The following is a 23,644-nucleotide window of genomic DNA, read 5'->3' as shown; positions in this document are numbered from 1 at the left end:
TTCAAAAAAAGAGAATATTGACCTTCAAATTGCACTGCTTACTCCTACAAAAGTTTTAATAGATGGCAAAACAATTTTCGTTACTCACCAACTAATGTTCACAATGGTACTCACTTTCTGGCACTAAATCTTCATTAAAATGCTACTTATGTAATGCCACTTCAAAAGATTTTAACGATCTTGAAAACGTTTGCCAAAGGCCCATAAATACCCAATATGTGTCGTTTGGAATCTCCGTTCTGCATGCGTGGATACGATCATTCGAATCATTGCTGCACTTAAGTTATAAACTACCAACACACTTACCTGGCGCTTGTCGAGTGAAAATAAACTTTTAGTAGAACAAACGAAAAAAACTATCCAAATACAATTTAAAACAGAACTTGGACTTATCGTTGACAAGCCTAAACCGGGTTTTGGCAATTCAAATGATGGTAATGTAGCTCGAAAATTCTTCCAAAACTACAATACTTCTGCAAACATTACGAAAATTGATACAGAGCTAATTCGAAGAATTTACATTATTTTGCAAGCAATATCCAGTGGGATTCGAATAAATCCAGACAAATTTCAAAAATATTGTTTGGAAACGGCTTCCTTGTATGTTGGATTATATCCTTGGATGCCTATGACTCCTACCCTCCATAAAATTTTAATACAAGGTTCTATTATAGTACGTGAGGCTTTATTACCGATCGGAATGTTAAGTGAAGAGGCTCAAGAGTCAAGAAATAAAGATTACAAATCTTACAGAGAATTTTTTGCCAGGAAAACTTCCAGAGTTGACAATATCACCGATATTATGAACAGGTTATTTATTTCATCTGATCCTTTGTTAAGTCTTTCGTGTAAATTACCAGTGTTCCATAAAAAGATGTTTGATATTGATGTTGTTAACATGTTAGAAGAAGAAAAAATATAAAAAATTAAAAAAAAATCAAAACTAAAAACAAAATAAAAACAAAAAAAAAATAAATTTACAAAATATTATTAAAAAAAAAACAATACACGCATTTTGAACTTCATTTCGTCGCCCGAGAATTGTTTTGTCGTAAGCGCCAAATTGGTTTTTTTAAACTGGATATGCAGTGTTATGTTTTCAAAGGTGCTCTTTTCATTTCTGTTGTCAGAGTTTGCCTATCTCTTACCGTTGCTGAGGTAAATAGTATGCATTTTGTCGTATGTCCACAAAATAATCACCCCTTGAGTTTTGTTTTGTCGTAAGCGACAGTTTTTGGCATATACGACAAAAATTCCATGTGTTTTCTCTCTTTTTTTTTTAATATTGTTTTGTCGTAAGTGTATAGGCTTAAATCATACAATCAAAAATTTAAAATGAAACCTTAAAATTGGTGTGTCGTACTTGTATGAGACTCGCATATAATGAAGGACTGATCATAGAGAAATACAACACAAACAAGAAAAAAAATATTGCGGTTTGGTTTCGAGCAGCATAAAGACGAAAAGGCATCAATGAAGGCAGAACGAGATCTTGATCGGAAAAACATTGATCCCAAGCATGCCACTGTCTGCTTCGACCTCCAAAGTGTCTTTGCTCTGCCGAAAGGTAATGCCTCTTCGTTTTTTTACAAGAGAAAACTAAATGTGTACAATATGACCGCAACACTTATTTTGCCAAATAAAATAGAAAAAATAACTTATTGTGGAATTTGGAATGAGTTGCAAAGTGGCCGTTCTGGTGACGATATTGCCAGCGCAGTTTCAAAAATACATCAAATTTTTGTTGACTATCCTTTTATTGAAGTTCTGACTCTTTGGAGTGACTCCTGCGTCCCCCAAAATAAAAACAAGGTCATGTCCACTGCTTTGATTTTTTTCATTCAAAATGCATTATCCTTAAAATTATTTACACAAAAATTTTCGGAGCCTGGACATTCTCTAATTCAAGAGGTAGATTGCGTCCATAGCTCTATTGACAAATACTTGCGCAACTTGGAAATATTTAGCCAGTTTTCACTTATGCGACATCTTAAGAATATGCAATTTAAGAACGTAAAATTAAAATTAATTCAAATGTTGCCAACAGATTTTAAAGCATTTTCCACCAGAGCGGGCCAATTAAACTTTTCGTCAATTCCATTCAGTAAAATAAAGTTTCTGAAATATATTAAAGACGAAAAATTTACACTTTATTATAAAACGAGCGGAAGAGAAATTGAATACAAGACAGCTTCAATACTGAAAAAATCAAACAAGAGTAGCCTGGCAACTCCAAAAAATTTGTTCAAGCAAAATCTTCTTGTTTCAAGTAACTCCAAACCGTTGTCAAAAGACAAAATGAATGACCTGAAGAGTTTATTTGTTTTTATGCCAAAGGTAGATCAAAACTACTACGCAGCCTTGTTCAAATCAAAAAAATAAGAAAAAAATCATTCATAATATATTATTTAATATTATTATTTTACCTATACAGTTATTTATGTTAACGTTAGGTTTACTAACCAAAATTTTGATCTCATAGATTTAATCGTATATTTTATAGTCATAGAATTACTTTTTAGTTAGTTTTTATGAAACAAAATGTGATTTTAATTTTGTACCTATATTTACATTAATATTTTTATGGTCATAGGATGACTTTTTTGTTTTTGTTTTTTTTTTACCATTTTTAATCAAGTTGATTTTTTCACACCAAAATTGCCTTTAAACAAAGACACAATAAATGTGATGTATGTAGTATGTATTTATGTATTGCTATATTAACCTTTATAAAATAAATAAAATTTAATTGTTATCATTGCAAATTGACTTTTTTCAATTGGTTCTCATACTAATCCCTATTGAAATAAACACGACGCTTGAATATTGAAATGTCGTACGTGCGTTTACTTTGTCGTACGTGTATAGGATGGAAACAAAAGCTTATTTTGATGGCGTATACGACAAACTCATTTTGGGGAAAAAGCTTTATAATTTGAAAACCAAAATAGCTAGGACAGTTTTAAAAACATAAATCAAAAGAAGATAGGTACTCCACACAATATATTCTAATAAAAAAAAAAAAAACTTAATCGCTTAGTTTTTTTTTATAGTAACGGAAACCTTTAAATGCGATTTCTCGAAATCGTGTTTTTGGGAGGTACAACAAAACAATTCTCGGGCGACGATTTATAAACAAAACCTTATCAACTAAGTTTTGCGCATCGCTTTCCTTATCTTGGTCCCAGTGTGCGTCGGTATGAAACGTCTCTTGTTTTCATAGCATTAATGATCTCAAGAGAAAGCCAGGGACAACTACGCGATCTAATTTAACGAGTTTTAATGGGAACGTGTTTATTAAAAAGGTAAGTAATTGCAACGGTAAGACATTCAATTTGATTATCAACGTTTGATGTTGCATAAATTGAGTACAAGTCAATAGATGAGCAATCACTAAATAAAGATTCTACATTTATGTTACGAAAATCACGATACTCGAAATATTGCGGAGATTCGTTTTCAAGATATAAATCAAAAGTTGCAAAAACCAGATCATGATATGAAAACACTGGCACGGATAGCTGACTGGAACATTTAACAAGACTGACATCGCTTACAAGGAAAACATCAAGAAGGGAAGGTACACAGTCAGGCTTAAAATGTGTTGGTTCAATATTTTTAACAAAAGAGAGCCCCAGAGAATTCATTGAAGTCTTAAAACAATTAGAGGAGGGTTTAAGGAGGTTAATATTTAAATCTCCGCAAATGATTAATTTTGGTACTCGATAACACATTTCTTCTATTATCGGTGTTATTAGACCAGAACTAGCAACTCTAGGTGGCATGTATATAGAACCGACACTGCATTTATTGTCGCCGTCGAGTATGTCAATAAAATAATAATCACATGCCTGGGTACCATCTGAACACTTAACATGACTTGACCGGATATAGTTTTTCACAAATATTGCGACTCCCCCTCCACCACAGTGAGTTCGATCAGCTCTGTAAGGTTTTTTAAATCCATTTAACAAAAAAAGACTACTACTCAATGACGGGTAAAACCAGGTCTCAGACACGCAAATAATATCAATTAAGCTATCTTCAAATATCATTTTAAACTCATCGAATTTGTTAACAAGGCTCTGTGCATTAATGTGGCAAATATGCAGACCATTATGATTATTACAGAGAGTATTTAATAAGAATTTGTTTTGTTCGTTTATGCTGTGGAAGCCAGCATCATTGTTGCTCATTATGACAACAAAAGTCTAAAAAGAGGCTAGAATCGAAAACAGAAATGATACACACATTTATTTCATAAATAAGAGAGAATGAAAGAAAAAATAGAGAAACATTTTGAACTGAAAGAACTTGAACATAAAATATAAATAAATAAAGGGAAAAATCTAATTGCGACAAAGAAAGAAAGTTGAAAATAAACAAAAGAAAACAAACATTTTGCATTGAAATATAAATTTTAACTACCATTGTGCAGATCATTATTAACGTCAGCCCCGACGGCATTCCTCAGATCTTCGAAGGTATAGATGATGAATGGATTTTCGTTGTTAGGTGTGCGGATGAAGACTTGACCATTGAATGTATGCACCGTTGAGAGTAGAGATTTTCGTTTCAGTCTTAATGCAAAGCGCTGCAGCTGGTAATTGTTTTTTGTTAAACTATCGGTGATGAAAAAGCTTTTTTGCGAGTCAAATTTTATATCGGAAAGGCAAAGCGGAGCTTTTTTTGTTTTACGAAAGCTCGCTACCGCTTGCATAAATTTTTGTTTCCCATACTTGTCCACAAATTTCAGTATGATGCTCGAGTCGATGGGGGAATGTCGTTTGTTTTTGGCGCGAAAGATTTGTTTTATGTTAGGGGGCTGAATATTCACGGTCGCACAGATGTTGTTGTAAATAGTCTCTAGATTTTCCCCAGGATACTCTAGCACACCCTTAGCGACAGCATCACAACAAATTTTCTCTCTCTCCAGTTGATCAACGACGAGCTCAAGCCGTTTAACATCTTTATGCGCTTTTTGCAGTTGTTGTTCGAATATTAATCTATTCTCTTTTATCTGGGCATTTAGGCGATCTTTCAGGGCGGTGAGTTTAGCATCAAGGGAATGATTGAATGTCACCATCCACTCCTCCAACTTTAGTTCCATGCGGCTCCACAGTTGGTCAGCAATGCTATTTGAATTGCTTGCACTATTATCTCTCGGCGGAGAATCACCATCACTTTCTTGTTGTTGTACACGGTATCGCTTATTGTTTTTTGGAGGCATATTTAGATCGCAACAAAAGTACACAGAAAATGAAAACTAATAATTTAATTATATTAAAAACAAGAGATCAACTTCGAAGAGATAATATGAGATGCAAATTCAAACTTATGGCAAAATGATGTGCTTTGTGCACTTAAACTGTGAGTTTAATTTAAAAAGAAAGGAAACAATCGGATGACAAAAGAAACACGTCTAGTTGCTTTGCATGTTACTGCACTGTTTCTCGTGGTGTCGTTAAATACATTGACATTCTTAAGAAACGATTAGTGGATTGGGCCGATGAAAACATGCCAGTGATATGGAAGTTTCAGCAAGACAACGACCCCAACCACACAGTACTGGAATGGGCATCATCAAGTGCAGACCTATACATCCGATAGAGCATCATGGGGCAGATGTTAAAAGAGTTGTTGCTCTCAAAAATAACACCAAAAATTATGTTCTTTCGAAGGTATTAGAGATAATAATAAGCTGCTTGGAAGGCTATACCCGTAGATCAGTGCAAGCGGTTTATTTTATCAAGATGTCGGGAAGTTTTGAAGCAAAAAGGTTTCGCAACAATGTATTAAAGATAAATATAAGGTAAATGATATTATAAAGTTATAAATTTTATAATAAGATATAATTTTTCTCTTTGTTTCTAATTAGTTGTCCACCAATAAACGCTGTTTTCACAGAAACTGCCATATGAAATAAATATAATGTTTGGGAAACATTGTTTTAAGTTTAAAAAATATATTTTGAAAACAAAAATATTTTTTCAAAAAAAAAATCAAAAAAATACAGATACTGCTTTAAAAGTGAATTCAATTTGTGTTTCTTATTAGTTGTTCACAGCTGTATGTATGTGTCGCAAGTAAAAATTAATTCAGAAAAAGTATGCATGGAACTGACCGATCGTATTTATTCCAAATTGTGAAATATGCAACTAAGCAAAGCATATTTGGTCTCTGAACGAGGAAAAAGTCGCCATAGTTCATCTCTTTCAATCAATTAGAATTCATAGTTTAATTACAGACGAATCAAATTTTTGGAAAGCCGCATAAAATAATTTCATTCATGCATTCTACAGTCAAACAGTTCTTGAAGGAAATTAATAAAAAAGGCCCTACAAAATATAACTGAAACTTCGTGCACAAAGCAATTGAAAACAAAAAAAAAAGCTCCCAGCGTTAAGTAACACTATACCTACCCTTAACCACTTTTTAATTTTCATAACGCCGCTGTGGTAACGTATTTACTTACCAAGTATTTTTTCAAGAGATATACAAATAAGAGAGCAACATTTTAAAATGAGAGTTTGCCGAAATCAACAATTATTAATAAATTTTGTTTTTATTCTTAAATTTACTTAGTAATTATTTCTCATTCAGTTTCTATTTAAATTTATTCATAAAGGTTTTTTTTTTTTTTTGTAAATGAATTATTTAAAAGGCTTAATACTAGATTTTACATTTAAATACGTATACCTACATATAAACTATTGTATTGAACTATTCTTGAAGTGTACTTACATATATTTGACGCCTATCTTAAAGATAAATTCAATAATTAAAAAATTGCTTCTGTACCACCAAAAGAAGCCAAGAAATCTTTAAACAAAAATGTATAGCTATATTGAGCTCTTTTGCAAACACATTATTTACAACAAGTGGGTATTTCGTTTAAAAGTATGTGTTGTGCTAGAACCGAGATATTGTCAAATTTGCGGTTAGGTTAAGCTTCTTAAATAAACTCCAATGGATTTCCAAATAATAAAAAATAGACACGCCAGGCCAGGACATTTCTTTTCACAATATAATTTAAATAGGAAAAAATTTAATTTAAGTAACTTTATTCTTCATTTTCCTGAAACTCACTTGGATCTGTATACGGTAATGTTAGATTATAAAAAAAAAAAGGTATGGGAACTAAAAACAAAAAAAATGTATGTCGCAGTGATATGATACCATATGCCAAAAAAAACCAGTGCCCACCTGAAAAATAAGAGTGTTTAAAGATTATATATTTTTTCAATTAAAAATAGGAGATATAATTATCTTATATTTATAGTTTAATTCTGTTAATACTATTTTTAATCGGCATGCAGTATAAGAACCTTACATACATTATATACTTTCATACATATACTAGAATACAAATTAATTTATTAAATTTTGGGCTCAACTTTCCCTTAGCGCAGCACGAATTTCGACACGCGTTTTTTTATTTGATAAATATGTGCAAATAAATAATAATTATAGCAATTTTAGACAGAGGAAATATGTATTTCCATTTTAAATTAATTTTTAAAGTTCACCTTTTTACTTTGCAATATGTACTTGATTTTTTTGTTTGTGATTACTTTGATTTTAGTGCTCAAATGCAAAAAGTATTTTGCATTTACCGCAAGTATTTTGCATTTACCCAAATTCACATGCACCCCAAATCCTTTAGTGATCAGGAGGGCAGAATGACCCCTACGTAGCTGTTAGTAGTAGTAAAACTTGTTTTAGGCTCAAACAACGTAGTTCAAAAAAAGGAGGGGTAAGTCCGAAAAACAAAATATTTCTTTTTTTATAACTTAACGGTGTTTTCTCGTATTAATATTTAAAACATATTCGTTTGAGACCTAACGGTAAAAAAATTAGTAAATTCATGCTGCGGTAGTGAAAAGTCGCCCCAAAATCGACACCTTCGCTTAAAATATGTCAGATTTAAATAAAGTTTTGTTTGTGCACTTTTTTAAATACATACGAAATTAAGTGAATTGTTTACAGTTTATGAGAAACATGTATAAAAATAAGTAAGTTCTAGCAGGTTAATTGGACCGATAATGTTTACTTTAAAAGGAGAGCCTACCAATCATACGAGTTGGAAATGGATTTCTCAAATGGCTTGAATCCTATATGAAGTAGGGTGGAGCGAAAACGAATAAAATTAAAAGCACTGATGATAAAAATTAATGCAATAAAATTTGCAATTTAATTCTTTTTAATTTGTTTATATCAAAATGTATGTTATAATAAAAATGTATTACAACGGCCTTAAGAAAATGACCATTACAAATTTACATTGAGAAATAAACTCCACAATTTTAATACTATATAAACTCTTGCGACTTTTAGTTTGGACAAACCAAAAAGAAAAAAACCGTTAATATGAATCAAATTATTTGATACTTACAGAGAAAAAAATCAAGGATACAAGAATTTTTATTTGTATGTATATAATCATTTCTAGGCAAGATTGATAATATTGACTTTTATTTTAGTCAAAACAGAACGGTAGATTATTATTGTACTTTTGTATGACTTCTTAAGAAACGAAAATAATGTCTTTTTCCAATGTTTGCAAAACGGAGATTTTAAAGTGTTTAAATATAAATTTAGAAAATATTCTAATACTGGTCTCGGTATTTTTTCGAATCAGTGAGAGGCATATCCTATAAGACATCCAACCGAAAACACTAATAAAGATATTAAACCTCAATAGCCATCTTAGTTTGTCTACAAGCTAAAGCGATTTACAAAGTCATTCAAGTATGGGTGGCAATTCCCCTCAAAATTATGAAATTTCCCTTAAAAACTCAGTATTTAATTCTATGTACATATGTAAGTTATTGAGATAGAAATTATAATTAACCAATACTGAATTCAAATTTTTTATAATAATTAAAATAAAATAACAAATTACAAGAGTAATCTATTTTTTGATATAACGATATATACATATTATATTTATTTGTAATGAAATTATTGAAATAAAAATTGCTTTTTTAATTTGAAATAATAAATAATTTGTAGCAATCACAGATTTTAAACAAAGTACATTAATACCTGATTTGTTATTAAAAAAATAAATAGCTTTTAAATCTATATCAATTATTACATATTACTAAAGTAATTTGTATTATAATAAGTTCAATTACAAATAATTATAGCAATATTTATTATATTTAATTTTGAATTATTAATTTGTATTTTACTCGTAAATATTACAAATAGTTAAAAATTAGAAAAAAAACGTAATTCAAGAAAAGTAAACAAAAAAGTCTTACTTCAAGAATACTTTTTTTTTAAATTAGTTAAAATAAATGCAATTCGAGAACAAAACTCTTACTTAAATCAATTTTTTTTAATTTTATATTTTTGTAGTTTTTTTTCATTTGTATTCTTTTTGTAAGATTTATTAAAAGAAGAGCTTCTTTTTATAATAAATAAATTGAGCCAAAAATAATCAAGAAAACAACGCAATTAAAACAAAAAAACTTAATTCAACCAATTTTTTTTGTAACTTGTATGTTTATTTTTTCTTTAATTTTTCATTTTTTGTTAGATTTGTTTATAGGTAAGTTTAGGTTTTTAAGTTTTAAGTTTTTTTAATAGCTCTTTTCAATTGATAGAATTGCTAAATTAGAAAGTCTTGAATCGGCCATTCGGTTTCTTGAATAAGTCTTAACTGTTTTTAATGTCCTCGTTTTTGCCCGAAGTTCAGATTCAGACAAGTATCATTATCTATCATATTTCATGAATGATACACATCTCTCTTCATATGTACATCCTACGTCATAATTGTGTATCTCCTCTTTGTTCACTGTTCACATTTCAAATTTCATTACACTAAGCTCGATTTGAAATTTTAAATTAGGAATACTTGGGTTTGGGTAAGTTTATTCTTGTGTTTCTATTGTCGATTTTCACCTGGATGGCAGTCTAAAAATTCTCTACAAAACATTCCTCTGAACACTTCCCAGTTATTCAAATTCTCGTATTTACACATTTCATTGCTATAGTGGCTTTTCATGGAACTATTGATGCTTTGACGGAGTCATTGCAGGCGAATACGTAATTTGATGGGCAAAAGGCCGATGTGTCGTATGCCAAGCTGTCTGCTGAGTCTGGTATGATGGGTGCCGGATAAACCACGCAGCAAGAGTAGCATATGCCAAGGGCCCCACGCGAAAGTGGCCCGCATATTCAAACCCACTCATAACTGCCTGAGCGTAATTCATTGAGTGAAAGTTATTAACATGTGGTGTGTTGAATTTTTTTGATGTCACAAAAACGTGAAACATTGCAACCTTTCCTTTTGAAGAAGAAATATTTGACTACTAACAGTTGAATTGTTTTTTTTTTAACACCGTTTATTTTAATAAATTAAAATTAAATTAATTAAAAATCACGAAAATAAATATAAACCAACATAAAAGTGTTCCTATATTCGTTTCGCCCCGATGTAATGGTTGAGTTCATCAAACCTTGTCTTGACGCATATTTTCCCGAATAAATCGAGATTCCATCTGAGTTACATAGAGCAACTGCGATGTGTAGGAGAATTGAAATTCTATTTATTTTTAAAATTCACTTTCACCATTATTTTTAGTATAATTTAATAACCATATACCAAACATCTATTTTCTAGAATATTAGTATATTGAGTTATAGAAATTATGAGTAAAAATTCAATTGGAATGATTAAAAATTGAATTTAGAAGACATCAGGTAAGTTTCATTAACATTTTGATTATTGGTATTAAAAAATAGGGAAAAAACGCAAAAAGGCAAACAGGGTTGCTGTTTATGTTTTTAAAATATTCTTTTTTCACAATTCAAGAAGAGAAAAAAGTTAACATAAATAATATGTAGATTTCGTTTTTTTTTAATTAATAGTCAAAACTAACATACGTGTCATAAGTGGCCATGAAATCGTTTACAAAAACAAGTAGAACAAGGTCATTTTTATTTTAAATTTTTCATTTGTATATACTTTTTTTTAACATAGCTTCATACAAAAAGTTAAAAAACCCTTCATCTTCATTATTGAAAAATAAAAATACTAAAACATTTAAATTGGTAGTATGAATGAAAGCACGAAAAATATTTTTCTTACTTTATCAAAAAATACAGAAGTTGTTTGTTTTGATTTAGCGTATTTGTGTTTTATGCACAATTTCTATCCCCGTCACTCTTACTTTGAGATTTACTTGCCCAATATAAACATTATTGAAAGTACACTATTGATGAAATGAAATATGGGCCATTACTCAAAATATTATATACTTTGTATTAAATACAAACTTTTTAAATGCATATTTATTGAAAGTTTTTTATTAAAATAATACCGAATAATAATATCTCATCTCAGTCTTTTTGTACTTGTCAGAGCCTTACATCGCATATAGTCATTTCTTTCACTATTAATTAAGCACAAAATTGTAAAATATAAATAGCAAATAAACGTATAGAGTATTGAATTGTTTTTTTGCACTTTATACCTCAGAACCTATATATTAATCTGGCACTGGATATGATCCATTGTTAATCGGAATTCGCCAGCGGGTGGTATGAGGTCCTTATAGTACGGTTCATTTCCATATAAACGCATAGTTCGCTAAAGACTGATAGTGTGAATTGTATTCCTTGGTCCGAGGTTATTTGTGCATTGGCGGAGTTGATAGCCGAAATGTCTGGCATTGGATATGCTTCCGGCCAACTAGTGTAGCGATCAATTTCGGGTATTGCGTAGTGTTGTAGCTCAAAAGATTGTCCGGTGCGTCGAAGAATTTTTTTCGAATATTCTTTGTAATAAATGGTCGAATTTTGTTATAAGATACGTCACAATAAATAGGTTGTGCTATGTGCGGGAAAGGAAACAGATTGAGTTGCATTAAATGAGGGACGTTACCTTACGTCTTGTAGTTCTTTGTCATTCTCCTATGACTTGGCGAGAATGTAATACAGATCGTCATTAGCATTGACCATGTTGATTCGCCAGAATAATTCCGCCGCATGGTTATCTTCCCCTTAATGTAGCGAATATCGGTGGTTAATTAACTAATGAATGACATGTAGTCAGTATGTCGTGGCCATGATTTTTTGGGTCGTTGTTGGAAGTCGAAAATTAGAGGTTTGTGGTCGGTTTATATGTGGAATTTACGACCTTCCAAGAAATCACGAAAATGATTTACAACTAAATCCTTCAATAGTGGGTTCACTCCAGTTCCTTCAGTTGTTTCACGGTCTCAGGTCTTGTAACTCTTAAAATGGTGTCGAATCAAGAGGGAAGAGGTGATATGCCGTGTTTGGTTATCAGATGTTGGAGGAATTTTTATTTTTGCTGCTCAAAAACGCCCAAGCCATGTTATTCGCCAGATCGTGCGCAGCCAGTTTTTGAGCACTTCCTTCAGGAGTTGAAGGTGGAAAAGCGTAGTCGATACCTCAAAGAACCTCGTGGATCATCCTTTAAAGAGAATGAGTGAACTCATAAAATCCGAACGGTGTGCTGAGGGCGGTCTTGGGTATATCCTCAGGATTTATAGCCACTACCTCGGAGTATGTTGGCAAAATCGTGGGGGTATGGCAGCGGGTAGCGATCTGGAATAGTTATTGTGTTGAGACTTCTGTAGTCTCCACAAGGTCTCCATGTGGAGCGGGCTACACCAGCTGGATTTTGAATGTCTGCATATCCCTGGACATGTAAGCAATTCGAATTAATTTTTCGCTGCAATCAGCTTGTCGGGCGGTAGGCGATGTGCTCTGGCTGAGCATGGCGGCCATTTGTTTCAATAAAATACATTGCCTCTGAATTGGTTGATACTCCTGGTGATGAAAGGCGAGTAATATTCGGGAATGTCGGCCAACGGCGAGTTTCATGTTTGCTTGTTAAAGCGAAAAGCGGTTTCGAAGAGCAGTTGGTACGTGAGTCGATGAGCCTAGCCCTCTTTACGTCGACCATTAGGTCGCGATGCTGAAGAAATTCAGCCTCGATGATTGGGGAGGTAACATCAGCAACAATGAGGGTCAAAACGAACGGGCAACGTAGACCATGGTTGAGTTCATGAGTGACTTTTCCATAAACCTTAATGGCCGAACTGTTAACGGCAAAATACAGGAAATTTCGGCACCTGTGTCGATAAGAAGCGATAAGTTAGTATATTCTTCACAAACTTATAGCCTATTGATAGATTGATTGAGAGTGGTATCCGACGGCAATGAACGGAATCACAACTGTTGTCATGAGCCTGGCGGTTGCGTTTGCCCAAATCGGCACGGTTAACGGCAATTGATTGCTTTCTTTCCAAATTATCGATGGAATCAGCAGTCATCGAACTTTTCGATAAACGATTTTCGTCTTCTCTGGCTGGATATTCGACGCTGAACTGGGCGTAGTGCCGTGCGAGTACTTTGTCGTGACGGTCGTTGGTGTTGTGCCAATAATTTGATAACTTCCTGGATTAGTTTAGTGACTTCGGATGAAGTGACATCCAAGATGTCCGATTGGCTTTTAAATCTAACCAGACAATTAGACACCTTTTCACCAAACTAAAGACCAAAATAGACAGAGATAAACGCACTGATGTGATTTATAAAATAAACTGCAAACGTAAACCTGACGAAACATGTAACCTTTGCTACATCGGAACCACCAAACAATTCTTGCGCCAAAGATTGTCCAACCACAAATCTGACATCAAAAACAATAACCTGGCTAAAACCGCATTGGCGGCCTATCCAATAGACAAAGGTCATTCTCCGGATTTCGATGGTGTTAAAGTTCTTCAAAGGGAAAAACATACTTCTAAGCGATATACACTCGAAATGCTCCATATCCTGAACAACAAAAACAATATGAATCGCAAGCAAGACACACAGAGTATATCATCTGTATATTGCTCACTTGTTTCCCCATAAGAGTTTTCTCTTTGTTTTTTGTAGTTATAGACTGAACTTCTTAATTAGAAGTGTTTTTTTTTACACTGTTTTAAAATTTAATTGTTAAATTGTAAGTTTTTTCTTATTCTTGTTGTCCACAATACTGTGCTATGTGTTTTATATTTCATGTTTAATTAAGTTCCCCTGAGGAAGGCAGCAACCCCTGCCGAAACGTCGGGAAAAGTTAATGTACCTAACAACCTTGTTTCATTGCAACGATCAAAGTGACCAAAAAAGCCGAAGGAAAACCTAATTTTTCCTATACACATAAGTATATATTCATTGGTCAATACATTATCTTTTGATATACCTAAAGCTCAAAAATAAAAGTTGAGTGACATCAGTCTCGACAAAAAGTGGCATTTGGAGGCGGGCGTAGCACTTTGCAACCACGTTAACTTCTTGGTTTTCAGGTTGCCCTTCTACGTCGTTGGGCATCAGCCTTCGGGGTCATCACTTTAGTCAATAGAATGAAATACAAAATGTTTCAAAGAGATTAAAATCTTAATTTATTTAGTCAACCTAATAAAAATACAAAAAAAAACGTTTCAAAGAAAACTGAAATCTTAATTCGTCGGTCTTGTCGATATAGGTGTGCATGCTACAAGATCCTAAAGTGTAATGTCGCTTTTTTTTATTCCATCTTTCCGTTGCTTCATCGCTGTCTGCTGATTCAAGCTGCCTCTATCAAGATAAGTCGAGTGCGCAGCGTGTCCACAGTGATGACGCTGCAGCGTTGCCCGAACCGTGTGCCGAAGATATATCCAATTCAATATCAATGTGGATGAAAACCACTACATATATTACAAGGTTTACTTAAACCTGGACTATTAAGACCTTCCTCTAACGAAAGCGGACTTGAGGATAAAGAATTGTGTCCCTCAGAGCTTGACTCTCAACAGACAATTTTGCACCAATCCTTGAGGCAATTTTTACCAGCCGTCTATATCTAGTCCATATTCCCTCGGCATTTAGAGAAGTTAAAGTTGTTTTTATATCCAAGGCAGGTAAATCCTCTCAAGTCAATCCTAAAGATCTACGACCTATAAGTCGATCATCATTCCTTCTTACGAACTTAGAGAAAGATGATTGATATCCATTTAAGGACAAGTTTTAATAAAAGACTTCTGTCAACGTCTCAACATGCTTACTGTAATTTAAATTGGTGAAAACGGCGTTACACACACTACTACGCACCATCGAATACTCCCTCCATCATAGCGATTTCACTATGGTTGCTTTCCTTGATATCGAAGTTGCTTTTAAAAACGTGCACACACCTGCAATCACATTTGCAGAAACATCTCTAGAGGTAGAGAGTTCGCTCTGGGAATTAATTAATTTATTGCTGACTGACAGAATAATTAACTCAAAACTGGCAACTTCTCTGCCACAAATTCGTTAGTAGAACGACACAGCAAGGTGGTGTTCTATCCCCTCTCTTCTGGAACCTAGTGGTTAATGAAATCCTAACTGGTCTGGATGCGGAGTGTTTCAGAGTTATATGCTATGCAGATGACGTTGCTATAGCGGTTTCAGGAAAGCATCTTAACACCTTAAAAGAACTCTTACAAAATGCCTTAGACAGACTTATACTTTGGGCTGATTGGTGTGAACTGGGTGTTAACCAAACTAAATCAAATTTTTTCGAAGAAGTACAAAATTACATTTGTTAATATTCCCTATAATAAAGGAATCCAATTATAGTTCTTAGACGAAGCTTATTACTTGAGGGTTATTTAAGACCAAAAACTAAATTGGAAACGCAATGTACAAGACAGAGTCAAACAAAGCTACTGCAGCTCTCTTTTCTTGCAAAAAAGCTATTGGTAATGAATATGGCATACACATCGGTAATAGACCGATTTTAATGTACGTTGTGACAGTATGGTGCACTGTTTTAGCAAAAGCTATGAACCGCGACAAAATAAATAAAATTCAACGTTCAGCTTGCCTGTGTATAATCGAATCGCTTCGCACGACTCCATCTGCGACACTAGACACCCTACTCTACCTAACACCTCTTGATACATTTAGCAAACAAATAGCTGCAAGCTCTGCTATTCACCTCAAAGCTTCGCCACAGTGGACTAACAACAACATTGGCTACTTCGTAATTTTTCGGTATTTAGTATCAATTCCAAAGCGCACAGACACACTGTCTCCCAACTGCAAGTCGAGAGAAACTTTCAGATTTCTTTGCCTTTCAGATCTCTCTGGGAGGATAGGGCATTTTTGGAAGCCGAGTCAGTCCACTTTTATAGATATGGATCAAAAACAAAAGAAGAGTTGGTGGAGGTTCATACTCTGAACGACTGAAATTAAGTCTCTAATTACACCTTCCCAATCATTGCAGTGTTCCAAGGGGAACCTTTGGTGATAAAAGAAGTCTTTTCCAAAGAAAAAGTGATATCAACATCTGATATCCGTATCTTCTTAGATAGTCAGGCCGCTATCAATACTCTGGACTCTGTCCCTACAAACTCTATAACAGCCCATAACTGTTGATCATCTCCGTATAAAATGCAGCTTTAAAATCAACGAATAATATCGAATTTTTTTTTGTGGCGATAAAGCCAAAGTAATTAAAAAAAGATTTGACTGATTGTTGAAAGGATTTGCACTAGAATGAGCTTGGTAAGAACTAATCAAATTATTCTGTTCTAACCAATTTGTACGTCGTATGTATACAATTTGTGAAAACAATTTTCCAGGGAATTTTGAACAGCGTTTACCTCATAGTTTTTTTTTAGATCACGATTATTTTTTTTTTTGTAAATTATTGAAATTTTGGAGCACCTTAAATTTTCAGGAACTGTCCTTCATTTTATAATTAATTGAAGAAACAAATGATATGTTCCATAAACTCGGTTTTTGCTTGCTTTAAGAACTCTACTGGAATAACATCGGGACCAGGTGTTTTGTTGCATTTCATTTAAATCAGATGTTTGTAAATCCATTATTGTAAATGAGGAATCTAATTCTGGTATCATAATGTGAGGATGGCAAAATTGTTTGTAGTCTTTGTTTGCAAGTGTATTTAACATTTTAGCAGTAGTATAATTTGTCTTTCTAAAATTTTTCAAAAACACAAACATTTTTTTTCTAACTTTGACACAGTCATTCTTATGCCACTTGGAACAAAATGTATTCTTAAATTTATTTTCGTTTGGCAGATTTAAAGTATGTCTTAACGCAGTAATTTCATCAGCAACTCTGTTGTTCGTATCAACGAGACAACTAGTGATAAATTCATTAAGTTTGTTAACCTAATTATTAGCGTTTTATTTTTAGACAGAAAACTTTGAATAATTTGTATTATATAAGTTGGAAAGACTAAGGTAGCTAATTTGTGCACAATTCTATCGCGTCACATAGTATCAAAAGTTTTTTTTCTATATCTTGCCAGTTGATTTGCCAAACAAACATTTCTTTTCACATACTGACTTTATAGAAGTCAAAATTTCCCTCAGCCTTTGGAATAGGTATTACTTTCTGAATTTTCCAAAGCTTGAGAAAATATTGTGTTTTATACATGCATTGGCCAAAAAGAACACAAGCCCGACGTTGGGTAACATTTTAATTTAAATGATGTTGATTTTGTCTAGTTCTTCAGACTTTTTCGTTTTTACAAATTTTCTATGGTGATCAGTTGGTCTACAGTGGTATCAACATTTTGTATGTTTAAAGAACTTACATTAGCCTTTTTGCAGCCTTCGTAAACTAAATCATCACCATTTTCTAGATTAGTAATGTGTTCGATTTTTTTTAAATTATTTTGAAAATATTTTGAAATGGCATCACAATTTTGTCTGATTTGCTTTGATTTTCATTCCACTTCTTATTGTTTGAACTCTGTATTTCTTATCTGCAGGTAGTCAATAACATTGCCTTTGTCTTTTAAAGGAAAGATTTATTTGGTTTCTTCTGATTCTTGCATGATTCTATTGTTTGTAAAACAGTATTCGAAAAAGCATCAATCTGTATGTCTATATCTTCTTTTGAACATACCCTACTCAATTAAATTCAAAATTGATTTGTGATGATGTAGCCAGATTTGTGGTCGGATTAATTGATTATTTAAAAAATGTTTTTCCCTGATTGACGTAAAAATCGTTATAAAAAGCAAAATTTGTTGTTGTTTTTAAATTTTAATCCTTTTTATTCAAAACGAATGCATTTCGGTTCTCAGCTTCGGAACCATCATCAGCAGACGACAATTAAACAAAAACACAATGAGATTACATAAATTACAATTTACAAAAGCTTGACATTAAGAGAAAACAAAACATAGAGTGTGATAAGTACTGTTTTTATCTATTCTCTTTCGTAATAGCGCTGAATAGTGTAGAGTCAATTGGTTGTTGATCTACATATATCTGTATAGATTCATATGCGTCCAGTCTATTAGGTTTGTTTACTTTTTTTAAAAGCTTGAAATTGTCGTCAAAAGAAGTTGTTGTGTGTGGACTATCGTTGTCTGGGTCAAATATGTGGGCTGCTATTGCTTTGTCTATCTCTTTCTTTTCACGGATCGATAGTGTTCGTTGAATCTCACCTCCGCAGCTGTTCTTGTTTGTCCAATGTATTTTTTGTTCCAGTAAGAGCAAGATATTGCTGATGCCAAAATTGCAATTGACACAATACACAACGTATTCAACGTCAATAAACGTAAGCTACGTGTTTCCAACCCAACAGTTCCGTTCATGTATGGTTTACACAAAGTGCACAAAAATGGAGATAAAATGAGGAAAATTGTATTAAATGTAAGTTCCCATTTTACAAACATGACCAAATGGCTTGTTAATGAATTGAAAAAAAAATCGAACTTCATCAATGCTTTTAAACCTCTCAACATCGACATCAACTTCGACCGCACGCTTCTCATGTCCTTTTGTAAAGTCGGTGTTCCTCTCGCCTCTTCTGCCCATAGAGCTCATGAACAGTTACTTGTAGCTCAGTCGAAGAAGGATTTGGCGATCTCTTGCAAACGTAGCCGTTCGACGTTATACCTTCTACCAGCATCTCCTTGTTTTGTCTTGGGTCTGGAGACCCGAAGTGCTACCTTCGCTAACAAGAGGTAGTGGTCCGAGTCGATGTTAGTTCCTCTTGGCCTTAAATCGCCAAGGCCAATAGCTAGGACACTACTCATATGTTTTGTCTAAGAGCTCGAAGAACATATCATTAGTGTTGTCATCCTTCTCTTCTGTGGCGACGTGAGCGCATATCAGGCCAATGTTGTCCAATTTAGCTTTGATGCGGATAGGCGCTCGTTGATGAACCTATAGCTCAATACTTGTTGCCTAAATCTGGCTCCAATTACAAAGCCGCATCCAAATAAGCACTGTTGGTTTTCTCGACAGCAGTCACTATAGAAAATTGTATTTCCTGGAGGGATCCGAGGCTTGTTAGTGCTTCGTCACTAAGAGATTTTTACATGGTCAGAAAGTTACCCCAACGGCACAACCACCAATCTGGAGGACCAGATACTGAGTATAAATCCAAGGACAAGGAGCCGGATAACGTGCTCCTTATAGGCCTGGGCTCCCAATAAGTCGAAAAAGGCCTATGTGTTCACTAAGTAGTTCAGCTTAACTGGAACTGTTGACACCACCGTTTATTCCATCTCGGCAATTCCTGCCGTCTGGATAAGGAGAGGTGCCTTAGTGGAAACACCTCTTCCCTCTCTCTGTTATTGGCTGTTAATTTCAGAGTCGATTATTGGTATGTTCGTGGGCTAAGAGCGAACTTTCTTTCGGCTTACTTCCATACTGTTTTCAGGCCAGATGTTTTTGCACTGAGTGAAACCCAAGTAGGTGAGAATTCCGAACCTACCGAATTTTGTATACATGAGTATAGGTTGATGCTTCTATTCTTTTCCCACCATGGCATCGCCATATACATTAGGAATGATGTTGCTTATCATCCCTTGCCACAATATGGTCTCTGCACCAATTCTTTCTTCAATTTTATGTGGTTTAAATTTTCCGAAAATAAGCAAATCATTCACTATTGCTTTCTTTATCGAAGCCCTAATTTAGACAGAGTGTCTACTTCTCGTGAATTTGATACCTTATCTGATTCCATCCAAAGAATTGTTTCGTCCTATTCTCGCATTGAAATCGTTGTTATGGGCGATTTCAATGTACACAATTCTTAATGGTCAACATCCGAAGGAGTGTGTGCTGAGATCTTCGCTGAGTTGAACCACCTAAGTCTGTTACTGTTACTGTTAAAACTCTCCAGTTAAATAAAGAGAACCGTTTGGCAATACGAGAAAGCCAACTGGGACAGTCTCAATAATTATTTTAGGATATTTAACTGGTCACTATGCTTTCCCGATAGTGACGTTGATGCCAGTGCTGATATGATCACAAGTTTGATTCTCTTGGGAATGAGAACTTTTATCCCGAATAGGGTTAAAAGAATCACACCTAAGGAAAACGCATGGTTCGATGGGAGCTGCAAAGAGGTTAAGTTAGGGTTAACAAGGTAAGTTTCCGTTGTTTTAAGGCCAATCCAACTGAGGAAACCCGGAATAAGTTCAAGCAAGCCAGGAAGGCCTGCAACGCCCATATTCGATGTACCGAGTTTTTACATGACCAAAAATTACAGCAAAAAATACTGCAATGTCCCAAAGGCAGTACAAATTTTTGGTCATTTGTAAGTAAGTAATGTTGTTTATTTCACTTTATCTATACATTAAATTGTTTCTTATATTTTCATGATTTAATTCAGTTCTTATAGAATTAGTAATAATTTGACAGAAGTGTTATTATTTCTTTAAACAAAAAGGTTCAACAATGACTTTTGTCGTCATCGCAATCAATACATACATACATACATACATTTTTTCTAAAAACTTCCCCAGATTTATTATTATTTTTAAGGCAAAAATATATCAAGGCACGTTTCAAATTCTAGTTTCTAAATTCATTTATGAGTTGTTGGCGATAATTCAGTGCTGTTTGTAAGTAATTCATGATGCAGTTCCAATCCTTTATTCCATTTAAGAAATTAATTATAGTGTTCATATCAAGTGAACCATTTCCTAATATCTCTCGGCGAATACTTCTTATAATTGGGCATGGGTCTCTTCTTCGTTTGAATTGCAGAAAATACAGTTTAGATTTTCAGTTTCTGTCCTTCGTGTTCCATTGAGCATAAGAAGCCCTGCTCTTGCTTTCAGTATCCAGCGAATTTTGGAGACATCCAAGCCATCCGAGACGTAAACTTCACCAGCAGTCCGGATGATATCCCCACTATTGTTCCGAGGAGGTGTTCTTCAACGCTGGCACTGCGTAAACTTTTTCATCTGTGCTACTCGTTCTGAGCGGATGGAAAACCGCTAATTGCAGAGACTTTAAGTGCTCGCGCTAGATATTTTATCTGCTACGCCATCCACAACCAGCTTAAACAGAGTTTTGTTGGTCACGATGTTACGGTAAATTTTACCGCAACAAAAACCAGCCTTTGGCTGTTTTCTTTTCCCCTAGTTGTGGCTGCAAAATATCGGCAAAGTTGAGGGCAACCATGGTCTCATCAGCCACAGGTGTACCTAACCTTTATTTTGCAAAAGGAACAAAAGCAGGTGATCGAATTCGAGGACGACTTTTTTCGACAAGGTCGAAAATGCCGGCGGATGAGCCGAAGAAGTATGCGGTCAGGCGGACCCTACATTAGACAACATTAACAACAACATATCTATTTTAATTTCACATTTACAATTCTTAACGTAGATTTAATAATTAACATTTAATCGTTTATGTAAAAAATGGGATTTTAACGCCGCGTTTTTAAAGTCGCTTAATTTCATATTGGTACGAATTTCACACCTCAAACCTCGCGCGATTTTAATAGTAATAGGAAAATGCCTAGTTTAGACTTTTTCTCGATTTTTGTTTTTCTTTGAACTTTCTCGAGAAATAAGAATACTTGGGAAGGGGTCTGAACTCGCCATTATGATGAGCGTTAAGCTTCCAGGATGCCGCGAAACCGCGACCGACAATCACGAAAACTAATGTTTGTGTTGAATAAATGTGTGTGTGACTGGAATGGTCGAGGGAGGAAAAAGTAGTTTGAAATTAGCTTGGAAGGCACTCTAGATAGAGCCTTACAAGCGATAAGAGACAGAGAGAAAGTGTTCGAGAAGTTTTATTAAGAAAAAAAGAAAAGTCGAGAAGGAGAAAGAGGAAATCCAGAATAATAAAAAGATAATTGGAGATTCGAGGATAGAGGATCGAGGTGTGAGGATTTTAAGAGGAGGGAAATAGGAAAAAAAAAATAAGTAGCAATTTTTTTTTTGTTTTGTTCTTTGTTCTTTTGTTCGGTACGCGTCCGGTGTTAAAAGCCCATTTTCCTTTGCCATTTGAATTTGTTTCTTTGTTTAATTTAAATTTAAATTTTATTTTACTTTCTCTAAGTTTTATTTTGAAAACATTTTGGGTTTTAGTAAAGGGATCTTCAATCCCACGGTTTCCCAAAGAAATACATTTTTAAATTCAAATTCAAATCAATTGTTCGTTGTTTCTTTTTTTTTAACCACTTCATCAACCACCAACGTGGGGCGCCAATTTGTTACACTTTTTTTTTATTATTATTATTATTAATTATAGTTAATATAATATTAACTATTCCAAACAAATTATCACAACAAAATAAACCGACGACGGCGGGTGCGTAGCGACGAACGACGATGCAACTCACACTCAACTGAGTAAGAATTTGGCACAAAAGAGAGAACAAAAAAAGTGCAACAGTACAGCTCGTAGACGAAGCTGTAACCACTCAGCTGGGCTGGGTTCTACACCTTCCTGATTGAGGCTATTTTCCCAACTCCTAAACCAGAAAATCTTTTTTTTTCAATTGGCTAAAAATTTTGGTAACCTGTTATCAAGCAAATTGTATAAGCTGTGTTTTCGTTTGTTGTACTCTTTGCAGAGACTATCAAGTGCTCGCATTCGATATTTTAACTGCTACGCCATCCACAACCAGCTTTAACAGAGTCTTGTTGGCCACGAACTCATCCAGCTGTTCTAAACCTTCCCGATTGAGGCTATTTTCCCAACTCCTAAGCCAGAAAATCTTCTTTTCAATCTATCAGTTGGCTAAATATTTTGGTAACCTGTTTTTTGAGTCAGCACTGAGAACTCTTCCCACATAGTACATATGAATTCTCATCGTGTATTGAAAGACAGGTTTCAACTGGCATTCAAGGTTCAAGACATAGTTAGGCGTCACACTTGGCAGACCCAGTACTTTTTTATAGAAGTATCTTTGCATCTTTTTCACTTCATCCAGTTGTAAGTCCTGGTAACCGCGTTGAAGATGTCGATCTTAGAAGTTAATTTGACATCTTTATTAGTGATAAACTTATTCCACGTAAAATTTAAGCATTGTATAGCTTGTTTAGATCGTTCTTTGAAGTGCTCCGTTAGGCTAAGTTCGGAAGTTAGCCATATACCAAGGTACTTGTATTTGCTAACAACTTCAATGGATGCTCCGTTAAGCTTCCCATTGTCTTGCTAAAGGTTTATATAAAGATTCCACTGTTGACAGTATTCTGTCTTCTTATTTATCATACCTTGTAGTATGTCTGGCTTATCAGCTATTAGCACAATGTCATCCGCGTACATTAGCAATCGAATTTGCATTCCATTCAGCGAAATACCCTCTCCTTTGAACTCATGGATATCATTTATAAAAAAAATAGTGGACTCAG

General features: G+C 34.1%; 1 protein-coding gene across 2 annotated transcripts in view; it reads right to left on the bottom strand.

The window, feature by feature from the left end:
* Positions 1-6,530: 6,530 nt before the first annotated feature.
* LOC129938935 (JNK1/MAPK8-associated membrane protein) overlaps positions 6,531-23,644 on the bottom strand; it is a 43,329-nt gene continuing 26,215 nt past the window's right edge. For both annotated transcript variants that reach the window (XM_056046775.1, XM_056046774.1), the window contains one exon: positions 6,531-7,206. In XM_056046775.1, the coding sequence (XP_055902750.1) occupies positions 7,064-7,206 (143 nt within the window). In that variant the 3' untranslated portion in view covers positions 6,531-7,063. The remainder of the gene's footprint in view (positions 7,207-23,644) is intronic.

Source organism: Eupeodes corollae, chromosome 1, assembly GCF_945859685.1.
Source record: "Eupeodes corollae chromosome 1, idEupCoro1.1, whole genome shotgun sequence".
NCBI lineage: Eukaryota > Metazoa > Arthropoda > Insecta > Diptera > Syrphidae > Eupeodes > Eupeodes corollae.
This window is presented reverse-complemented; position numbering and strand designations above follow the sequence as displayed.